Below are 22,005 nucleotides of genomic sequence, written 5' to 3'. Positions count from 1 at the left end.
ACTTAACGTGCCACATGGTATAGTAGTTCTGATCCTTAAGAGTATCCCATGAGGTGCAATAATGTTGGCCAATAATTTTGTATTCTTTTAACTCAAGAGGTGACCTTACATTACTTGTTCCTTTTTGCCTGAATAACTTGCTTTTTCCCCCAACCTGCTCATTTTTGTAAATAGATAAAGTCAAATCCATGAGTGTAGATGTTTCCCAAAGATTCAAAACTTAGATGGCTCCACATTTTAGGTGAAAAGGACATGAAAATAGTGCAGTTTTGGTATGAAAAGAGCATCAAATACTATAGTTTTTCCTATAGAGTAGAAATGATAATTATAGTAGAAGGCGTTAGGGTAGACTGTTTACATTATATTCTTGAAGGACTAGAGTGCAGCACTGTCTACGAACCTTGTTCGAAAACGAGATACTTGGTGCACTCGGCTACTTTTTTTTTGATCCCATAGTTTAATATAAGTGTTTCCAAGTTAGCTTTGTTGCATGTCAAAGTGTGTGATAGACTAAGTTCCTTCTGTATATTTGAACCAACACTAATGGATAATTTTTTTATATTTTTAGATACGATCTCTATTGAGAAAAAGGGCTATCACAAGATCTTGTTTGAGCTTTGGGAGTAATAACTTTCTCAATTATCATCAAGGTAAAATCAAACAGCAAAAAGTAAATTCACGAGGGGTTGTGTATGTAAGAAACAAACACTAAAGAAAGTTGGATCTATTCACATTCCATTTTACCACAATCAAACAAAACTTCACCTGACACCTTTTCAGTCCAAAGCACCCCCCCCCCCCAAAACCCCACATGTGCAATTCACATTTACACTTTTATTTTCAAGTAACTTGTGCACAACTGATTTTTCAATGAGATAATTGGTAGTACCTCATTAATACAAATATCGTGCACAGCTTTAACTATTATATTAGATATCCACTACCTCCCGCTAGTACAATTATAGTGCAGAATGCTACTATTCTATCAAATATCGACTACACACAAGTACCGATTAACTCTGTAACATGATGAACTTAGTCGATTAGACCTAGCCCATCAGGAACCACCATGTTACTAGAATTTGAAGTCCTCAATATACCACCACCACTTCCAACTCCTCTTGCCCTTCCCCTTATCCGTCTCAACTCTGCCACCACATCCCTTGAATCAGGCCGATCATCCTTATCGGCCGCTACGCACCGGAACGCGAGCTCCGCCACCGCACCAACCCCTTCTATTGCTTCTCCATCCACCACCAAAACAGGGTCCACAACTTGCTGCAACAACCCCATTTGGATTCTTGAAACTACCATATCAGCCAATGCCATTTCCCTCTTCTCCCTCTTTTGGTCCACAGCTTTCATCCCTGTTATTAATTCCAACAACACAACCCCAAAACTATATATATCACTCTTTTCATTCAATCTAAATGACTTGTGATAATCAGGATCCAAATAACCAGGAGTTCCTTGTGGACCTGTCCAAACTTCACCAGTAGAATCACCAGAAGCAACTGTTGCATCAGTACATACTAAGAGTCTTGAAAGCCCAAAATCACCAACTTTTACCCTCATATCTTTTTCAACAAAAATGTTGGTTGAAGTAATATCTCTATGTACTATAGGTGGAACAACAGAGAAATGCAAGTACTCAATTGCCATTGCTATTTGCAGTGCAATATCAACTCTGAAACTCCAAGTTAAACAACCCTTTTTATACAAATTCTTGTTTCCATGAAGATGGTCAGCAAGTGTACCATTTGGAACATAGTCATAAACCAAAAGTAGCCCTCTTGGATCACTACAATAGCCATGAAGTTTGACTAAACTTGGGTGGTTAATTGATGACAAAATCAAGATTTCATTACAGAATGACTTTGTTGAAAAAGCTTTAGCCCCAGCTGGAGAATGCTTATGCAAATGCTTAACAGCAACAAGCCTACCATCTTCAAGATTCCCTAAATACACAGAACCAAATCCACCATCCCCTAATTTCCTCTTAGGGTCAAAGTGATTTGTTGAGTTTTCAAGTTCTTCATAAGGGAAAACTGGTGGAAGTAAACTAGCAGACCTATGCCTTCTAAGGTAAATAATTGTAGGATCTTCTTCTGAACCTGAACCCTTTTGTCTTGAGCGAAAAATGAAGGTTCCAATTGAGAAAACAACTAAAAAACACACAAGTAGAAAGAGCATTGATAACATAACTACATGATTAGCACTTTTTTGTCTAATCAAAGGAGGTGAGTACCTAACTTGAGATAAAGGAAAACATAAAAATGGTTTCTTGGGGTGTGAAGAGTTGAATCCACAAGCACCATTATTAGCTCTACAAGTTTTGCAGCTAGAAAAGTAAGAATCTTGATCCTCATCATATTCTACTTCAATACCCATTTTCAAGAAATCATCAAGAAACCCAAGAATATCACTTTGGCATCTTTCATCAGAGTCAAAATGGTGTCTTGAACCACATTCATGTAGTAGTAAAAGTGGGTTCTTGATCAGCTTACATTGCATAGGACAGTGGCTGCAATTTGGGAGATTTGGTGGTGGACAAGGTTTTAAAGCAGAGAGCCTAGAACAAGAAGAATCAGAGACTTTAAATGGAGAACCAGAGAGTGAAATGGATCTTGAAAAAGAACAGTTGTTGAAGTCAGATTCTTGTGGAGAAAGGAGAAGAGTTGATGAATTAAGCTCATAATGGACCAAAGAGAAAGTGAAGTTATTGATTGAAATAATAGCATGTGAAGGTGAACATTGGATTTGAAAAGAAGGGTGACCACAACCAGGAGATGAAGAAAAAGGAAAAGTAGGAAAAGAAGTAAAAGGTGGGCATAAGATTTCAGCTTCAGTTGATGGTTTTGAGCAGATATGAGCTGCTGTTGTCTTATTGCTAACCAGAAAAAACAAGATAAGAAAGATAGACAAAAATGGTAAAAATGGCATTATGATGATGAACTCCTACTAGTACTAGGTACTGGAAGTCATTCAAATGAAAAATAACAAAGAAGAAGAAGAAGAAGAAGAAAAGATTGAATCTTGGGGGTAAAAGAAAGAGTGTTGAATCTATGATCTAGATTTGGGTTCAGATTCTTTATCTAGTAGTATTATCAGTGTGCATAGGATGTTGGACTTTTTTTTGTTAGTAGAGAAGTGGAGTGTGGGGGGACTCGAGGAAGAAAGAAAAGAGAGAGGGTCACGTGAAGATAATTTGGAAGAAGACAAAAAGCAGAAAAATAAATGATAAATTGTTTGGTCATTTAGCAAAGGAAACCATATAAGGGGCTTGGATTTCAAAAGAGAGATCTTGGAGGAAATTTTGTATGCAATTTTTTTTTTGAGAAGAATCAAGAAATGTCATTGACATAGAGTTGCAATGTGATACTCCCGGCTAAGCGATCTTTTAGCTTTTGACACATTTTTTAAAAAAATACTAATTTTTAGAAAAAGAAGATGTATTAACTAAATTATTCTTAATTAAAATTTATATATTATTATATAAATAAGGACAAGTTTTGAAAAAATAAAAATAATTTATTAATGATTATATAAAAAAATACTTATTTTGGATAAAAATAAAAATATCGTCATTAATTATGGATCGGGGAAAATAAATAGGATCCTTACACCTTTAGTTCTAAAATTTGAATTCAACTTTCGGGAAACAATTTATCTCTAATAGATTGCGAAGCTCAAGAGCAGCAACAATAATAACAAGCCCTTTGTATTAACACAAGTGAAGTGAAAAGAATAGTGCGTGCACAAATTTTAGTATTATCTTGTGAAATAAAAAGGCGCAATCACAACATTATTGGGAAGCTAGGACCAAGTATCGAAAATAGGAATGAAAAAAAAAGTGATAGATTTGTTATTTTACTACACAGGAATTCAATGTGAATCTGCTTTAGCATGGGAGTAAAGTCAGTAAAGAAAGGCTATATGAGGGAAAGAGGCCAAGACCTCGTAAACAATGAAAGTCTTCCTCTTTCCCTCCACTCAGCTCAAATTTTCAGACTCAATTCTCACGAGTTGTTACGGTATGTTATTTAAATATTTCGCTATTTTTTGTTATTCAATTTCTTAAAATGTTTATTAATATCGTACCTAATTAAATTCGGTATGGTTCGATTTTTTTTTTCGATTTTGTTTTATTCAGTTTGGTAACTTCGATTTATTCGGTTTCAATACTAATAAGTGCGTAGAGTCATAAACTATAATATTCTTAATTAAAGTACTCAAAAGTAAAAAACTAAAAACGTTTGTTGACAAAAAGTTTTGTCCAAAACTAACAAATATCAACCTAAAGAGAAAAAACTGCACATAAAGGAATAAATTTGATCATTAGAAATAATTGATAAACTTAGAGAATAAAAGAAAGTAAAATTTTAGTTTTTTTATATTTATGTTATAATTAATAATATGTATTTTGTGTAATATAATATATATTTCGGTATGATATCGGTATTTCGGTATTTCATTTTAAAATACCAAATACCATATCTAATACCATATTTTTTAAAATCTTAAACCAAATACCATACCGAATACCAAAATATCGAATACCAAATACCAAAAATTTCGATTTCGGTACAGTAATTCAATATTTACCAAATTATGCACGGCTAATTCTCACTGTCAGATTAATCAGCTCAAGGTTTCTTTTATTATTATCTACTTTCCTCTTTAAAAAGAATTATCAAAATTCATAAAGAGACACAGAACCACCAATTTATTTTTTTAGGTTGGAGAAAATGGCTAGTAGTTAATAATGATATTTGTCAATTAACCCCTTCATCTTTTACCTGTCAGGCGTTAAAAATTCTAAATTCAATTCTCAAGAAATAAAATATGTAGACATTTGGACAATATTTTGTTGAAATTAAACAAATTTTCCGAATAAATGTCAATTGAAGAAAAAAACTAAAGATTAGTTAGTGAAAACTATTGCCATTTCACTTGAAATACTTTTCTAACATACTTCCACCAACATTTTAAATATTGAACTTCAGTATTTACAAATATTAAACGTCAATTTTAATTTTTATATTTGAGATGGACTTTAATATCTCTTTAATATTCACTTTAACACCTTTCATCCCTTACACAAATAACCGGTTAGATTTAATATTTACTTTTTTCTATCCGATATATATAGATTATACATAAATTATATATTACATAGATTTTTAGTTTAGACGGCTATTTGGATTACTTACTAAACAACACAACGGTAACATTGAAAATATCTGTGCTTCCTTTTTTCACACTCATGTCTTAAGCACTATTAACGAAAATAGGTAATCAAATCCCTGTAAACAAGGAATGGTGAATTATTCTGTTTTACTCTCAATCGCAAAATTCTTGATTTGGCTCTGTTCTCGAAATATTTTGCACAATTCTCCTTCAATCTCCTCATTTTCACCATTGATATTAACGAACAACAGCTCCTATTTTCTTATACATATTTGTAGTACATTCAGTTCCTTATTTCTCACGTATATGTTTCCAAATTAATTACAACAGTTTATTATAGACATAGAGAACATTTCGAGCCTTAGAAACCATTTGTTATTCTTATGGTAAGCGGTTCAATTGTGTTCCCTTCATCCAAAAATTATGCTGTGCAAATAGAGTCAAAATAATTTTTTTAGTTATATATAAACTGTTCAATTTTCTTTATATAAGAGAAAATTCTATTGTAGTGGTAAAAGAGTTAAAAAAATTATATAGTTTACAAATATCTTGAGGAATATATTTTACTAAGTGGAATGTTAAAGGAATTTTATTAAACCTCAAGTCAACTTTAAGTGATCCCTTAGGTTAAGGACTCCACATAAAAGAATAAAACATTATAGGTACTTCGTAGAAAAAGATCATGCAAATTTTTCACAAATTCTGTTTTTTTTCCTTTTTCAAAAATTAACGGGTTACCAGACAGAAATCATAGCTAGTTGTGATGACCCGCCACATCATCATGCCACGTAAGTGCTACTTGACATATATTTTTGACATATGAAAAGTTTACGTATGAAATAGACTAACACATGTGGGAAGGTTCCAGAGAAATACAAAAATTTCTCATGGAAGACCTTAGAACCCTATGGAATTGCTAGGAAAGTCCTTAGAAGATTCTAGCTATGTAGAATATTCTAAAGAAGAGACTTACTTGTAAATAATAAGGGCCTTATGTAATAATTATTATTTACTCACTAGCCCCTATGAGACTAGTATATAAAGGAGGCTATTCATTTCTAACTCACCAAGCAAAACAATTAAGTTTTCTCTAATACAAAAGTTTCCTTTGGTAATTCTTCTGTATTCTAACATTCCCTTAGCGATTTTTAGTGTAGTAAGCTGACTTGGCATAACAAGATCGCAAACGAGTTGCGTAAGATCGTGAGCAAGTTGTCAAGTATCGCACGTGTGCTTAGTTTAAGTCTAGGGACGTGACAACGTGGTATTAGAGCAAAGGTTGCAACTAAGGGAATGGCGAACGACGGAGAAATTACGCTGCCAACACCCAAGCCAACGTCATGCAGGATGCTGCTGGCAAGAACGAGCGTAACAAAAAGAGGAATGCCACCAACAAGAGCCAGGAGGTGCCGCTCGAGGTTATGTCAAACGAGGGGCTTGCATCCCAAGAACCATCTGCCACTGAGGCGAGCGAGGATGAAGTGGAGGTCCTGCCAGAGGATGTCTCGCTCGGTAAAGAGTGAGTGATGAAGGTGAGCGCGGGGATGGACGCCATCAAGATCTTTGGCCAATGCTTGGGGAAAAGTGGAAGGCACCCTTAGCGTTCTTGAGGGACACACTTTTGAGGAGATTGGGAGTATCCAAAGTAACTTGGAGGGACGTACACAGACTAAGATAGAGCTAAGGCAGACCATCACTGCCTTAGAATGCAAACTCATAGAGGCCTTGAGTACTATCGATGCTATGAAGGCAAAGATAGAGTCACTCGAGGAACATGTTGATGCTAGCGTGGCCGAGGCAGCCAACAATATTGTTGTGAAGAGGGAGACTAAGATCGAGTCTCCCAAGCCACCAATGTTCAAAGGTGTTCGTAGCCCACAGGAAGTGGAAAATTTCCTTTGGCACTTGGAGAATTACTTCAAGCACAACAAAGTAAGAGACGACGAGGCCAAGATCAATACTGTTGTGTTGTACCTCTCAGAGATTACCACGCTATGGTGGCATCGAAAGTGTGCTGACATGGAGAAGGGAATATGTAAGATTGAGACGTGGGAGCAGTTCAAGAAGGAGTTGAAGAAGCAATTCTACTCGGTGAATGTGGTATATGAAGCTAGGCGGAAGCTAAGGGAGCTCCAACAGACGACCACAATTCGGGAGTATGTGCGCGAGTTCACTACCTTAATGCTGCAAATCCCGTTGTTGTCCGAGGAAGACTCTCTATTCTATTTCATGAATGAGTTGCAAAATTGGGAAAAACAGGAGTTAAGAAGACATCAAGTAGCCAACGTGGACGAGACTATAGTGGTAGCTGAGTCACTCGTTGACTTCAAGATGGAGCCTTCCAAGTCCAAAGAAGGCAACTCCGAGAGGGGTGGTGGAGATCACGACAATGACAACGAGAAATGCATAGTCGAGGTATATAAGGGCAATAACAAGGGTCGATTCCATAATGGACAGGGATCCAAGAGAAACGGCAAGGGGTCGAAAAACGGTAGCGAGTACGTGCCTAAGGGAGGGTGATAATTCTGTAAAAGATCACATCGGGCAAGTGAATGGCCAGAGTTGGGGAAGCTTGCAACAATGATCGGGAACTTTGCTCAGGCACACAAGGGTGACACAGAAGGGACCACCTGCATTGGGGGGATCCGATTGGAATCTAAGCCGAAAATAGGGGATTCCAAAGCCTATCTTGGCGCCATCCAAATGGAGCATGACGGCAGCAAGAAAAGTTGGGCAGACATAACTGAAGAGGATGGAGAGTTACAAAGTGATGGCACTCTATCAGACTTAGACGGTATACCAATCAGAAGGGTCAAATTTTCCAGCAAAGCTGGGACCACGGAGGACATCCAAATAGGGGGTGGAAGCATGGACCCGATGCTTGAGAAGCTGCTAGACTTGGTTGAGTCACATAGAGATTCATGCCAAGGGCAAGGAGACGCATCCAACGGATGGAGGATTAAGGCCATTATTTCTAGACATCCAAAGTACAAACGGGGCAAAAAGAAAGGTGATCAGTACCTTGTGATTTGAGAAGGAGAACCGCTTCATAGGGCATCATGGCTAATGGAAAAATATCTCCAGTGATGCCAAGGCGAGGTACACCTGTACATGTCGATGCTTTGTGCCGAGGGCGACACAAAATTAGGTGGGGGAGTGTCATGACCTGCCATATTATCATGCCATGTAGATGCCACTTGACATATATTTTTGACATATGGAAAGCTTACATATGAAATAGACTAGCACATATGGGAAGGTTCTAGAGAAATACGGAGATTTCTCATGGAATATCTTAGAACCCTATGGAATTACTAGGAATGTCCTTAAAAGATTTTATCTATATAGAATATTTTAGAGAAGGGACTTACTTGTAAATAATAAAGGCCTTGTATAATAATTATTATTTACTCACTAGCCCCTAGTAGGCTAGTATATAAAAAGGGCTATTCATTTGTAACCCATCAAACAAAATAATCAAGTTCTCTCTAATACAAAAGCTTACTTTGGCAATTCTTCTGTATTCTAACATTTTCTTAGTGATCTTTAGTGTAGTAAGGCTAACTTGACATAATAAAATTGTGAACGAGTTGCGGAAGATCGTGAGTAAATTGTCAAGGGACGCATGTGTTTAGTTTAAGTAATGGTACGTGACATAGTGGTGAATTCCTTTCGGTCAAGTTGCAATCCCACATGGCTTTGAATATTGATGTATCTCTTAGAAAGTGAAGGTCCAATATGAAGGCACTAAAGCATTACCATTGGTTGCTAATAATTTTTTATCAACTTTCTCATACTATAAATGTTTCCCTCCGAAAAATCCGAAAGGCAGTGGGCAATTGGACATTGATATTTTCACTAAAAACTGGTAGTGGTTCAATTAGGTCATCATATTGCAAGACTTTTATTTGACTATTTGTGTAGTAGTAGTGAATTTTGTGTGCTGTTGCATTATGTATCTTTCACATTTTCCCTTGAATGAATGTGGTACACTAACCTCCTTAATTAGATTTTCTCACCCTTAGCACCCCGAATAAAACTTCTTAGTTTAAAATTGGCATTCTTGTTGGTGGTTGATTCAATTAAATAATAGATTGCAGGGAGAGTGGCCAAATTTATTTTTCAACTTTGTGAAATGGGTCAGATTTGCCCTTCTTTAATAGTTGAGACTTGAGATTAGATTTACCTATGCCATTATAAAAATGAGCTAAATTTGTTTTTTTAAATATGTGAACCTTTCCTACAAGAGAAAAGGGTCAAATTTGCCTGTAAACTATATAAAAATTTCCAGATATATTCCTAAACTTTGAAGAACAGAGTCACTATCCTTGCGGTGGCACCGTTGTCTTCTTTAAATGGGCGGACCCACGTGCTATTAAGCGAGTTTAACTAAACCTGATTCATCAAAAAATTATATGGTATATATTGGTAATTGTATTTAAAAACAGCAAAATTCTCGTATAGAGGAATTATTTGAATCATCTCCCTGTTGGGATGGTCATGAGGGTTCAAATTTTAGGTGAGGTCTTGTGTTCAATCCTAACTAGTGCCTCTCCCTACTTTAATTTTTCGCTCAGTTCCCATGGGAACAGAGGATGTGCAACCAACTTCCCAAATTAAATTGGGCTTTGTATGTCAAATCAACCACAACGTCTTCTAAATTTATTATTCTTCTATTTGTCATATTTCCTATTACACTTTAAGTTTCTTTACTTGAATTCGGTGATAATCTGTCACGACCCAAAATTCAACTAGTCGTGATGGCACCTAATCCAGCCCGCTAGGTAAGTCAATTATCAATTATCCAATTCCAATGAATTTAATAAGGCAATTAATTAAAAAATAATATATGAAACTAATACATTTTCCCAAGAACTGGTAGTACAAATCATGAGCTTCTAAGAATAGAGTTTACAAAGCTGGTATGAAGTAAATACATCATCTGTTTGAAAAGTACATAAACAGAGTTTTATGAATCTAAGGCTACCATGAACAAGGGGCAGCTACAACCGGAATGCATGTACATCTTCAGATCCAGCTCCCAACGAACACAGCAACATCAACAACCAACATCTGCATGCAAGGTGCAGAAGTGTAGTATGAGTACAACTGACCCCATGTACTCAATAAGTAACAAACCTAACCTTAGGTTGAAAGTAGTGACGAACTTGTACCAAGGTCAGAGTCCAGCTCCAATAACCAACAACATTTCATAATAACATAAAGCAAGTAATGAAAGAGGTATCTCAGAAATAAAATGCTCAGTTCGGTCACAGCTCCAGAAAATATGGGCATTTCTTTTCAAGTATCTCAGTGAAAACCCAAATCTTTTATTGAAAATGCCAAAATACGAGTAAGTTTGAAAACTGTGATTTTTTCCAAAACTCCTTCCAATGATAAGTAAAATGTTTTTTAGATAGCATGAGGAAAGTACGTCTCTATGCCTACATGTCAAGATACAAGTAAAATCATAAATGTCCCCAAAACTGGGTAGCAGAAGGAAATGCATCTCTATGCATATATCTCAAGTACGCATGACAAATGCAATGCATCTCGATGATGAGCTCATGTACTCACACTCCTAGAGTACTCATTCTTACTGTCTCGCATTCTTTCTCACTATTCTCAATGCTCAGCACACTCATTCACTCAATGCTGTACAGTACTTGCTGCGGTGTGCAACCCGATTCAAATATGACCATAAGGCCCGTTGCGTCGGGCAACCCGATCCACACATATATATAGTCGATTGCGCTCACTGGGGGTGTGCAGACTCCGGAGGGGCTCCTTCAGCCCAAGCGCTATATCGTTGCGGCGTGCAGCCCAATTCCATAAAATATAATTAATATAGCATGCTGCAGCGTGCAGCCCGATCCCAAAATATCACTCTCACGCAGTCCCTCGGCCTCACTCAGTCATCAATCTCTCCAATCTCACTCACGGGCTCACAGTGTCATAAAACTAGCCCGACAACAATGATATGATGTATCAATAAATAATAATTGAGACTGAGATATAGTATGAATGCATGGTTATGACCGAGTACAAAATGTCAATAAAATCAATGAGATGACAGTAAAAAATGACCACTATGGGTCAAAACAGTATCGGCATAATGCCTAAACATGATATCTAGCATGATTGACATCTTAACTACTTTGTCACATGGTGAAAACACGGATATCAATAAAGTAGGACCACTATACAGTGCCATAGAAGCAACAAAGTCCCAATTCACATGGTGCACGCCCACACGCCCGTCACCTAACATGTTCACCTCAATACCGAGTAAGCCAAGCGAAGCTCCAAAGATGCCATCACGCGCGTAGCGACCTCCGAACGACTCAAAACTAGCCAAAAGCAACTCAAATACATCAAATAAAGCCCAAGGAAATAATTTCAAATGATAAAGATCGAATCCTTAATCAAAACCCAAAACCGGCCAAAAATCACACCCGGGCTCGTACCTCGAAACCCGACAAAACTCATAAAATCCGACAACTCATTCAATTACGAGTCCAACCATACTAGTTTCTCTCAAATCCGACTTAGAATCGATGTTCAAAACTAAAAAATTCACATTATGAAACTTTAGGCCATAACCCCCAATTTCCTCTTTAAAATTCACAATCCAATTACCAAAAACGAAGATAGATTCATGAAATATAACCAAAATCGAGTAAAAAATACTTACCCCAATTCATATGGTAAAAATTACTTCAAGAATCGCCTCAATCCGAGCTCCATAGCCCTGAAAATGTAAAAATGGCCGAAACCCTAGAAATAAAGTACTTTATAATCTGCCTAGGCCCCCTCTTTCGCGAACGCGGGAAATTCATCGCGTTCGCGGTGAATAAAACTCACACTGCCACAAAAGACTCTACGCGCTCGCGATATACACCCCACGAGAACGCGATGACCACTGCTGCCAAGGCTTCCCGAACGCGATTCACCTTCCGCGATTGCATAAAAGAATGATCCAACTCCCAGCTGCCAACCTCATCACTACGCGAACGCGATCCTCCATACGCGAATGCGACAAAGACTTGCCCCAACTCTACGCGAACGCGGGACATACTTCGCGATCGCGAAGAATAATTTGTTGCTGCCATCGGAATACACTACGCGTTCGCGATAATTGCCACGCGAACGCGATGAAGGACTGAGACACCAGAAACTAGGAGAACACAATAGTGAAAATATGAAGGAAAAATGATCCGAAATCAATCCGAAACACGCTCGAGCCCCTTGGGACCCCGTCCTAACATACCAACAAGTCCCATAACATAAGACGGACCTACTCGAGGCCTCAAAACACACATAAGAACATCGAAACGACGAATCACACCTCAACTCGAAATCAATGAACTTTGAAACTTCAAACTTTCACAACCGATGCCGAAACCTATCAAATTACGTCCGATTGACCTCAAATGTTGCACACAAGTCACATTTGGTAAAACGAAGCTATTCCAATTCCCGAAATCACAATCCAAATCCGATATAAAAAAGTTCACTCACGGTCAAACTTTCCAAAAATCCAACTTCTGCCATTTCAAGCCAAATTCCACTACGGACCTCCAAATCACAATCCGGACGCGCTTTTAAGTCCAAAATCACCCAACGAACCTACCAGAACCATCAAAACTCCGTTTCGGGTTCAAATTCACAAAAAGTCAAACTTGGTTAACTCTCCCAATTTAAAGGTTCAACAATGAAATCCATTTTTCCAATTCGATTCTGAATAACCTGAAAATCAAAACCAACGATTCACATAAGTCATAATACATCATACGGAGCTACTCATGCCTGTAAACTACCGAGAGAAGTACAAATGCTCAAAATGACCGGTTGGGTCGTTACATTCTCCCCCACTTAAACCTATGTTCGTCCTCGAACGTGTCCAAAGTTGTTCTCAAAGTCATCAAACCACTGTGTAACCTTACCATACACATACCCGGGGGTGATCCTACATCACCCTATCCCATACAGGTTTGATAACATAACATAACTAAAATTTCTCAATTCAACCTAGCCCACAATCCTTAGAATCCAAATTCCAACATCTGGAATTTCTTATAAGATCTGAATCTCGCAACCTAAGCCTTGTATAAGTCTGAACAAGCCGTACCAAGCCGCAACCATAACCCAAGATACAATTACATGATATATCACATAACACAGATACTCCTAACAATGATTTTTTAATCACAGTAGTTGCTTAAAACAACCCAATGCTGGTAATAAACCTCATATCAAACAAGACTCCATTCTAAAACCTTCGTATACTACCGATGATGAAATAAACACGCTGAAACTCGTAACCATTCATCAGATCCACCAGTCATGGAGCTCCCTCTCCTTCGACAAGAACTATAGCAATTTTCTAAGCCAATTTTCGATATCATCCTTCCATCCATGCTGTAATCTATTCCGATAGTATCCATTCTAGGTCCAATGACCTTATCTCATCTAACACGACCACCCTAGTGACATGACATACCCATACAATCTTAAGCCGTAACCCGTGCAATCTGTGCACCAATAAGCAACATTCCAAATATACTCAATCATGGAAAAAATGACTCAGGCGAGAGAACTGTCCCGCAAGCTCAACATGTACCACCACAACGCTATGCTAAGAACCTATCACACACTATAGAACCAAAACACACGAATCTAACACAAGGGATCATATCTCAACATAACTCCGCTTCAATGCGTGACCCCATCCAAATACTGATCCATATGGAATACCTCAACCACCATGCTCAAAATCAATAACCACGCGTAATTTGACATCAAGTACTCAAAGTGCATTACCATAACCAGGGAGAAGTAGATGACACAATGCCACACAAAACTCGAAAGAACATAACCCATACACCATCAACCATGCAATACCCAATTACTCATCTCGCTCAAATTCTGCTATAAAACCCAAATAGAACCGCACCAGGTGTGCTTATAGCCAACGAATCACAACTCCTCGTAGCATAGAAGAGTAACTCACAGATCCTTTCAGAACATGAATAAGCTCAACAACAACCGAATGGAATATCCCTCAACAATAGCAGTATGGAGGCGACCAATTCGGCTCGGTGTAGAATACATATTTTAATTTGGCCTACCAATGGACCCCCAAATCAACTCCGGGTACCCACAAATAGATAAATAACCCTCCAAAGGTCCACAATGACCGAATTATAACACTTACTATCATCTGGCTAGCTTTGGATACAACTTCACAGCCCACAACCACGAAACAATCTACTCCTAAAAACTCTCGGTTTCTAAATCCATAGAACACACGAATCACCAGTTCTGATTCCATCTCCACCGCCTGAATGTCTAACACATCTCTCATACACGATCATCCCACGAGGAATACTTCTAAAATTCTTCCGTACCACCTAGAAAAATTTGAACATCAGCAGTGGATCAACCAAGATAGTGCCACAGTACTAGTGAAGTATCCATAAATCAAAACACATTGCCCCTTCTGAAATGTATACTCTCATCAAGCCATACCAAATAGTAATATTATTTACCTAGTCATCTGAAACCGTCCATGCTACCTAAGAATTTTATGACCTTCCCTTCAAAACTGAATTGTGATCTCACTCATGTAAATCTCAATCCCACATAACACACCGCATATACCATGCCATCATATGAAAAATATGAGAACTTCATAGTCCACTCCGAGTCACAAGCAACTACATACTCAATTAGCCAAGGACCTTCCATTTGATTTCATCCAGGAGAAAATCACTATACACCATAGGCTCCTCACGCCAGTAGGAAATATACTCCTCAAACCGTGGCAGAAACCATTGAGAACCCTTCGAAGTCCATTTGCACAAAATCAAGCCATCATAACTAAATCTCTCTTAATCAACCAAGCCACGCAAGTCGCCAAAACCCAAGAGCATTGCCACAAAACACCTGTAGAAACTAGCCACATCATAAGTACCCAAAAAACCAATTTTTTCCATTATTGTGCTAATCCAACCTACTACCAAGTTGTCCTAACTCTCCGAGTTCTTTCCGAATTACCTTCAAATTGATAGTTCTCCTCGCCATAATACCATGATCCTCAACCAAAACTCATCACACAAGAGATCCTAGTATAAAACACAACACCCTAAGGCCCATAAGCCGCTGAATTCTCTCTCCAGCTCCCCAAAAGTACCACAAACAAGATACCCACTCTGAAGAGATCTTCTGCGAATCTGAAAGTGTTTCCTTCGCCTTCCTGAATGTTGAAATGTAGAATCCATAATGATATAGAAATGCCACAAGTCTCGACACCATCCAATGTAAATCTCAGTTTCTAGCCATATAAAAATCCTGAAAATTCCCAATTGCTACATATAAATCTTGAATCCATTAGAACCATTCTTAAGAGTCATCTACTCTACTCCAATCTCAATTGCACCGCCCCAAACGGGCCAAACGACTGGTGCCCTATTGGCATGATGACACCCAAAGGAGTAACCCCACCTTAACGCGACCAAGCAAATTCCTACTCCATGCACACTACATCCTTCATGAATAACCACTCAATCATTCCATGATTCCCATATACCCATAGAGTGTATTACAACCCGTATCCAAAAATCCCCTTACTCGAGTCATCCTCAATCTTAACCCCTGTAGTCATAACCGATTCACCAGTATACCTCAAACCGAAACCAATACAACACATAATCGTGCAATCAACTCATCGATAATAGACTCCCCCACTTGGCTCAAAGCCATAGATCAAAACACATAATAACTCACAATGCCCATACTCTATTAATGCCATAATACCACAGTGAGATTCAACGAAATCCTTCATCAGCTCATGCAACACAAACCATCTAGTACCTCAAATCATCTACAATCTCACATTCATCCTCGTGATAGTTAAGCCAACTTTCACAAGCGATCCAAACTCAAATTGCAACATATATCATTCACTGGTAAAGGAGAACTCTCTACAAAACATCATAGGGATCACACAACCTCAGGACACCTCGCAGGAGACAACCCACCTGCTTTGCCTCAAACTGACATCTCCCTATACCCTTCCACAGTTATGACTACTACGCAATCACTTAATCTTCTCGCTTCTGAACTCATCAACAAGACATGAGAATCTACTTTACTCCACAACTAAACAACATGAGAGATCCCTCAACACACCTATAACTCTAGACCATATGCCAAATCAAGACAGAAATCAAACACCTAATAGTTCTTGCTACATCTCAAGTAAACTCTTCTCGTCACATTCGAACAATCTAAACACATCTCGCAGTCACATCATACTTACCACATAGTAATCCAATCATAAATTCCACTAATGGGGACCCCAACGGACCTATAAGTCCCAAAAGCACGTGCTCATACAATCAAAATCTCCGTGCTCAAGATACAGTCAAAACCCGGCCTTAAGTCCTCCAGACTGGACCATCATCAACATGCCAAAATCATATCTTGCACCTCAACCATGGAATCACAAGCTGTTGATGCACAGTTGATACCGAGCGCTCATGTGCGCATACGAATGCGTGGAAGGAATTCAAAGAGTTATGCTTCAGGCTGAATCAATGTAGCACGATAAGGAAAGAAAGATGGAAAGTATGTCCTGTATGTCCTGTAACCTCTTGAAGATAGGTATGGACGTCATCATACCGATCGGCAAGACTCTACTAGACACTTGCTCATGAATTGTATAACCTATGAACCAAGAGCTCTGATACCAACTTGTCACGACCCAAAATTCAACTAGTCGTGATGGCACCTAACCCAACCCGTTAGGTAAGCCAATTATCAACTATCCAATTCCAATGAAATTAATATGGCAATTAATTAAAAAAATAATATATGAAACTAATACATTTTCCCAAGAATTGGTAGTACAAATCATGAGCTTCTAAGAATAGAGTTTACAAAGCTGGTATGAAGTAAATACATCATCTGTTTGAAAAGTACATAAACAGAGTTTTATGAATCTAAGGCTACCATGAAAAAGGGGCAGCTACAACCGAAACGCAGGTACATCTTCAGATCTAGCTCCCAACGAACACAGCAACATCAACAGCCAACATCTGCATGCAAGGTGCAGAAGTGTAGTATGAGTACAACCGACCCCATGTACTCAATAAGTAACAAACCTAACCTTAGGTTGAAAGTAGTGACGAACTTGTACCAAGGTCAGAGTCCAGCTCTAATAACCAACAACATTTCATAATAACATAAAGCAAGTAATGAAAGAGGTATCTCAGAAATAAAATGCTCAGTTTGGTCACAGCTCCAGAAAATATGGGCATTTCTTTTCAAGTATCTCAGTGAAAACCCAAAATCTTTTACCGAAAATGCCAAAATACGAGTAAGTTTGAAAACTGTGGTTTTTCCCAAAACTCCTTCCAATGATAAGTAAAATGTTTTATTTTTTAGATAGCATGAAGAAATTACGTCTCTATGCACATATGTCAAGATACAAGTAAAATCATAAATGTCCCCAAAACTGGGTAGCAGAAGGAAATGCATCTCTATGCATATATCTCGAGTACGCATGACAAATGCAATGCATCTCGATGATGAGCTCATGTACTCACACTCCCAGAGTACTCATTCTTACTGTCTCGCATTCTTTCTCACTATGCTCAATGCTCAGCACACTCATTCACTCAACGTTGTACAGTAGCTGCTGCGGTGTACAACCCGATTCAAATATGACCATAAGGCCCGTTGCGGCGTGCAACCCGATCCACATATATATAGTTGATTGCGCTCACTGGGGGTGTGCAGACTCCGGAGGGGCTCCTTCAGCACAAATGCTATATCGTTGCGGCGTGCAGCTCGATCCCATAAAATGTTATCAATATAACATGCTGCGGCGTGCAAACTGATCCCAAAATATCACTCTCACTTAGGCCCTCAGTCTCACTCAGTCATCAATCTCTCCAGTCTCACTCACGGGCTCACAATGTCATGAAACTAGCCCGACAACAATGATATGATGTATTAATAAATAATAACTGAGACTGAGATATGGTATGAATGCATGGATATGACCGGGTGCGAAATGTCAATGAAATTAGTAAGATGACAGTAAGAAACATGATTGACATCTTAACTACTTTATCACATGGTGGAAACACGGATATAAACAAAGTAAGACCACTATACAGTGCCATAGAAGCAACAGAGTCCCAATTCACATGGTTCACACCCATACGCCCGTCACCTAGCATGTGCGTCACCTCCATACCGATCACATAACACGTATTACGGGGTTTCATACCCTCAACACTAAGTTTAGAAGAGTTACTTACCTCGAACAAGCTAATACCAATACCGAGTAAGCCAAGCGATGCTCCAAAGATGCCATCACACGCGTAGCGACCTCAGAACGACTCAAAACTACCCAAAAGCAACTCAAATACATCAAATAAAGCCAAAGGAAACAGTTCCAAATGATAAAGATCGAATCCTTAATCAAAATCCAAAACCGGCCAAAAATCACACTCGGGCCCGTTTCTCGGAACCTGACAAAACTCATAAAATCCGACAAGCCATTCAGTTACGAGTCCAACCATACTAGTTTCACTCAAATCCGACTTTGAATCGATGTTCAAAACTCAAAAATTCTCATAATGAAACTTTAGGCCAAAACCCCCAATTTCCTCTTTAAAATTTTCAATCCAATTACCAAAAACGAAGATAGATTCATGAAATATGACCAAAACAGAGAAGAGAAAACTTATCCCAATTCATATGGTGAAAATGGCTTCAAGAATCGCCTCAATCCGAGCTCCTTAGCTCATGTAAAAATGGCTGAAACCCTCGAAATAGAGTACTTTATAATCTGCCCAAGCCCCCTCTTTCGCGAACGCAGGAAATTCATCGCGTTCGCGATGAATAAAACTCACACTGCCACAAAAGACTCTACACGCTCGCGATACACCCCACGCGAACGCGATGACCACTTCTGCCAATGCTTCGCGAATGCGACTCACCTTCCGTGATCGCATAGAGGAATGCTCCAACTCCCAATTGCCAACCTCATTACTACGCGAACACGATTCTCCATACGCGACCGCGACGAAGACTTGCCCCAACTCTACGCGAATGAGGGACATACTTCGCGATAGCGAAGAACACTTTGCTGCTGCCATCGGAATACACTACGCGTTCGCGACAATTGCCACGCAAACACGATGAAGGACTAAGACACCAGAAACCAGCAGAACACAACAATGAAAACACGAAGGAAAAATGATCTGAAATCAATCTGAAACACGTCCGAGCCCCTCGGGACCCCGTCCTAACATACCAACAAGTACCATAACATAACACAGACCTACTTGAGGCCTTAAAACACACATAGCAACATCGAAACGATGAATCACACCTTAACTCGAAATCAATGAATTTTGAAACTTCAAACTTCCATAACTGATGCCGAAACCTATCAAATCACGTCCGATTGACCTCAAATTTTGTACACAAGTCACATTTGACAAAACGAAGCTATGCCAATTCCCAGAATCACAATTTGAATCCGATATCAAAAAGTCCACTCCCGGTCAAACTTTTCAAAAATCCAACTTCCGCCATTTCAAGCCAAATTCCACTACGGACCTCCAAATCATAATTCAGACGCTCCTAAGTCCAAAATCACCCAAAAGACCTACCGCAATCATTAAAACTCCGTTCTGGGTTCAAATTCACTAAAAGTCAAATTTGGTTAACTCTCCCAATTTAAAGGTTCAACAATGAAATCCATTCTTTCAATTCGATTTCGAATAACCTGAAAATCAAAACCGACGATTCACATAAGTTATCATACATCATACGGAGCTACTTATGCCCATAAACTACCGAGCGAAGTGCAAATGCTCAAAACGACCGGTTGGGTCGTTACAAAATCATTCTAAAGTTATTCTATTTCAAAAAATTAAACCTTTCAGCAAATTTATTTTGTTTATCAGTTTGTTATATATGAATAACACATGCAAGTACATTTATTGGAATTATTTTTGACTTGTTAGTTTATGTTGAAATTATTTATTTTATATTGATTTTTTAGTTTTAATGTTTAGCTCTATTTCTTTAATTATTGGTATCTATTTGCAATTTTGTATATCTTTTTTTATTGTCGTCTGTTTGAAAATAACTACTTTTTATTATAAAATGCAAAAAAGTTCTATAATTTCTTAAATATATTAGAACTAATAAGTTTTTAAAGTGGATAAATTGATTTTTTTTTTGTTAAAGTTTGGAAATTTGTTAAATGTGTTAAGTTAAATTGATAAAACGTTAAAAAAGAAATGAATAGGCTTTTATATGTTTTTCATATATGCCCAACTTTTTTAAAATAATTGATCACCAACTTTAAAATGACTTTATTTCGAGATCGCGTTATGAACAAAAAGAAAAGAAAACAACTACCAAATCATGCTTGTCATACTCGAAATCGCCTATACTACTTGTTATTATCGTCGTAAATTGAACCCCTCTTATTCAAAATCTGGGGTCCGCTACTGATTATACGTAGAACCTCCAATGGCCAGGTCTTTATCCCTCAAGCCTCAACATCAGCCCAAATAGAACCTACATAATGATCAACTAATTATACCACTAAGTTGAATTTCTACTATGTCGAAACTTCATCGATACAACTTTATATATCATTGTGCACGGGTAAATCGGGGGCAATGTTTATCCCGATTCCCCGATGAGAGACGAAGGTGGAGCACGGATCTGCGAGAATGTAATCGAGGCCAGAAACCCTTCTTATCAAGACCCAGGAAGAGTGGACGATATATCTGACATCGAACATGATGAAGCGACGCACCCCAAACCAAGTATAAATTCTAGACCTCGGTAGACACAGTGCATGGTTATGCACGACGGATAGGGGCCCGTAATAATCACCCTCAATCGGATATTATGGTGCGAATCTCGTTCAAAATCGATTATGGATCAACAATTACCTGGAGAAGAAGATTTTTACCTCTTTTAGACTTATATTAGGACTGAAATTCTCCTACTATATAAATGGGAAGTTTTTCTTTGATCTGACACATTGTAACACGCAATTCAAAGCAATAAAAGTTTATTTCTACTTTTTAGCTACTACTAAAGACATTGCTCACTTCTTCTGCTCTTCATTCATAACTGGGTTTGAACCGAGGGTCCAATCGAGGACGAGGTCACTAATCAATATAATATCATGCTTGGTCATAACACTGCAATTGGTTTGATCATTTATTTCATCTTTAATTCATTTATCTGTTACTCTTAATTATTCGTGTTATATTAAATCTCGTATCCTTTAAACCACGTACAAATCTAATTGTTACCTAATTTTGGGGTAAACAGTTTGGTGTCCACCGTGGGGCTAAGGATAATAGTGGTGATTTGGTATGAATCTCCATAACACACCCTGTTTTACGCTTGTTCTTCGAAATCTTAATTTTAGGTCAACCTAAAAATATCAAACTCTCAGTTTGCTCACTTGATCGTTGACGCTGAGTGAGGCGATCACAACGAAAATAATAATTTAGAGCCCAGTAACGATGTGCTTCCTGCCGATCCCAACGGTGTCCTTGTCGCCGACTCGGTCGATGCTAACTCGTAGGTAGCCATCAATATCAATTTGCCAATTGATCCAAAAAACAATGTTCGTAGGGGACATCGACCAACAACTCGAGAAACGCCCGAAGGTGAAGGTGATGGGGTGAGCCTATGGATGATTTTCAAAATGCTGCAGGCTCAGCAAGCGGCAATAGCACAGCTGCAGAATCAAAGCCA

The 22,005-nt window shown here is 38.4% G+C and overlaps 1 protein-coding gene across 1 annotated transcript; it reads right to left on the bottom strand.

Moving 5' to 3' along the window:
* Positions 1-709: 709 nt before the first annotated feature.
* Positions 710-3,301, bottom strand: LOC107809287 (LEAF RUST 10 DISEASE-RESISTANCE LOCUS RECEPTOR-LIKE PROTEIN KINASE-like 1.5). Its single transcript, XM_016633894.2, has one exon. It carries the CDS (start codon positions 2,941-2,943, stop codon positions 1,036-1,038), a length of 1,908 nt encoding a protein of 635 aa, XP_016489380.2. The 5' UTR covers positions 2,944-3,301; the 3' UTR covers positions 710-1,035.
* Between the last annotated feature and the right edge of the window lie 18,704 nt (positions 3,302-22,005).

The sequence above is a fragment of the Nicotiana tabacum genome, chromosome 24 (assembly GCF_000715075.1).
Source record: "Nicotiana tabacum cultivar K326 chromosome 24, ASM71507v2, whole genome shotgun sequence".
Taxonomy (NCBI): Eukaryota; Viridiplantae; Streptophyta; class Magnoliopsida; order Solanales; family Solanaceae; genus Nicotiana; species Nicotiana tabacum.
This window is presented reverse-complemented; position numbering and strand designations above follow the sequence as displayed.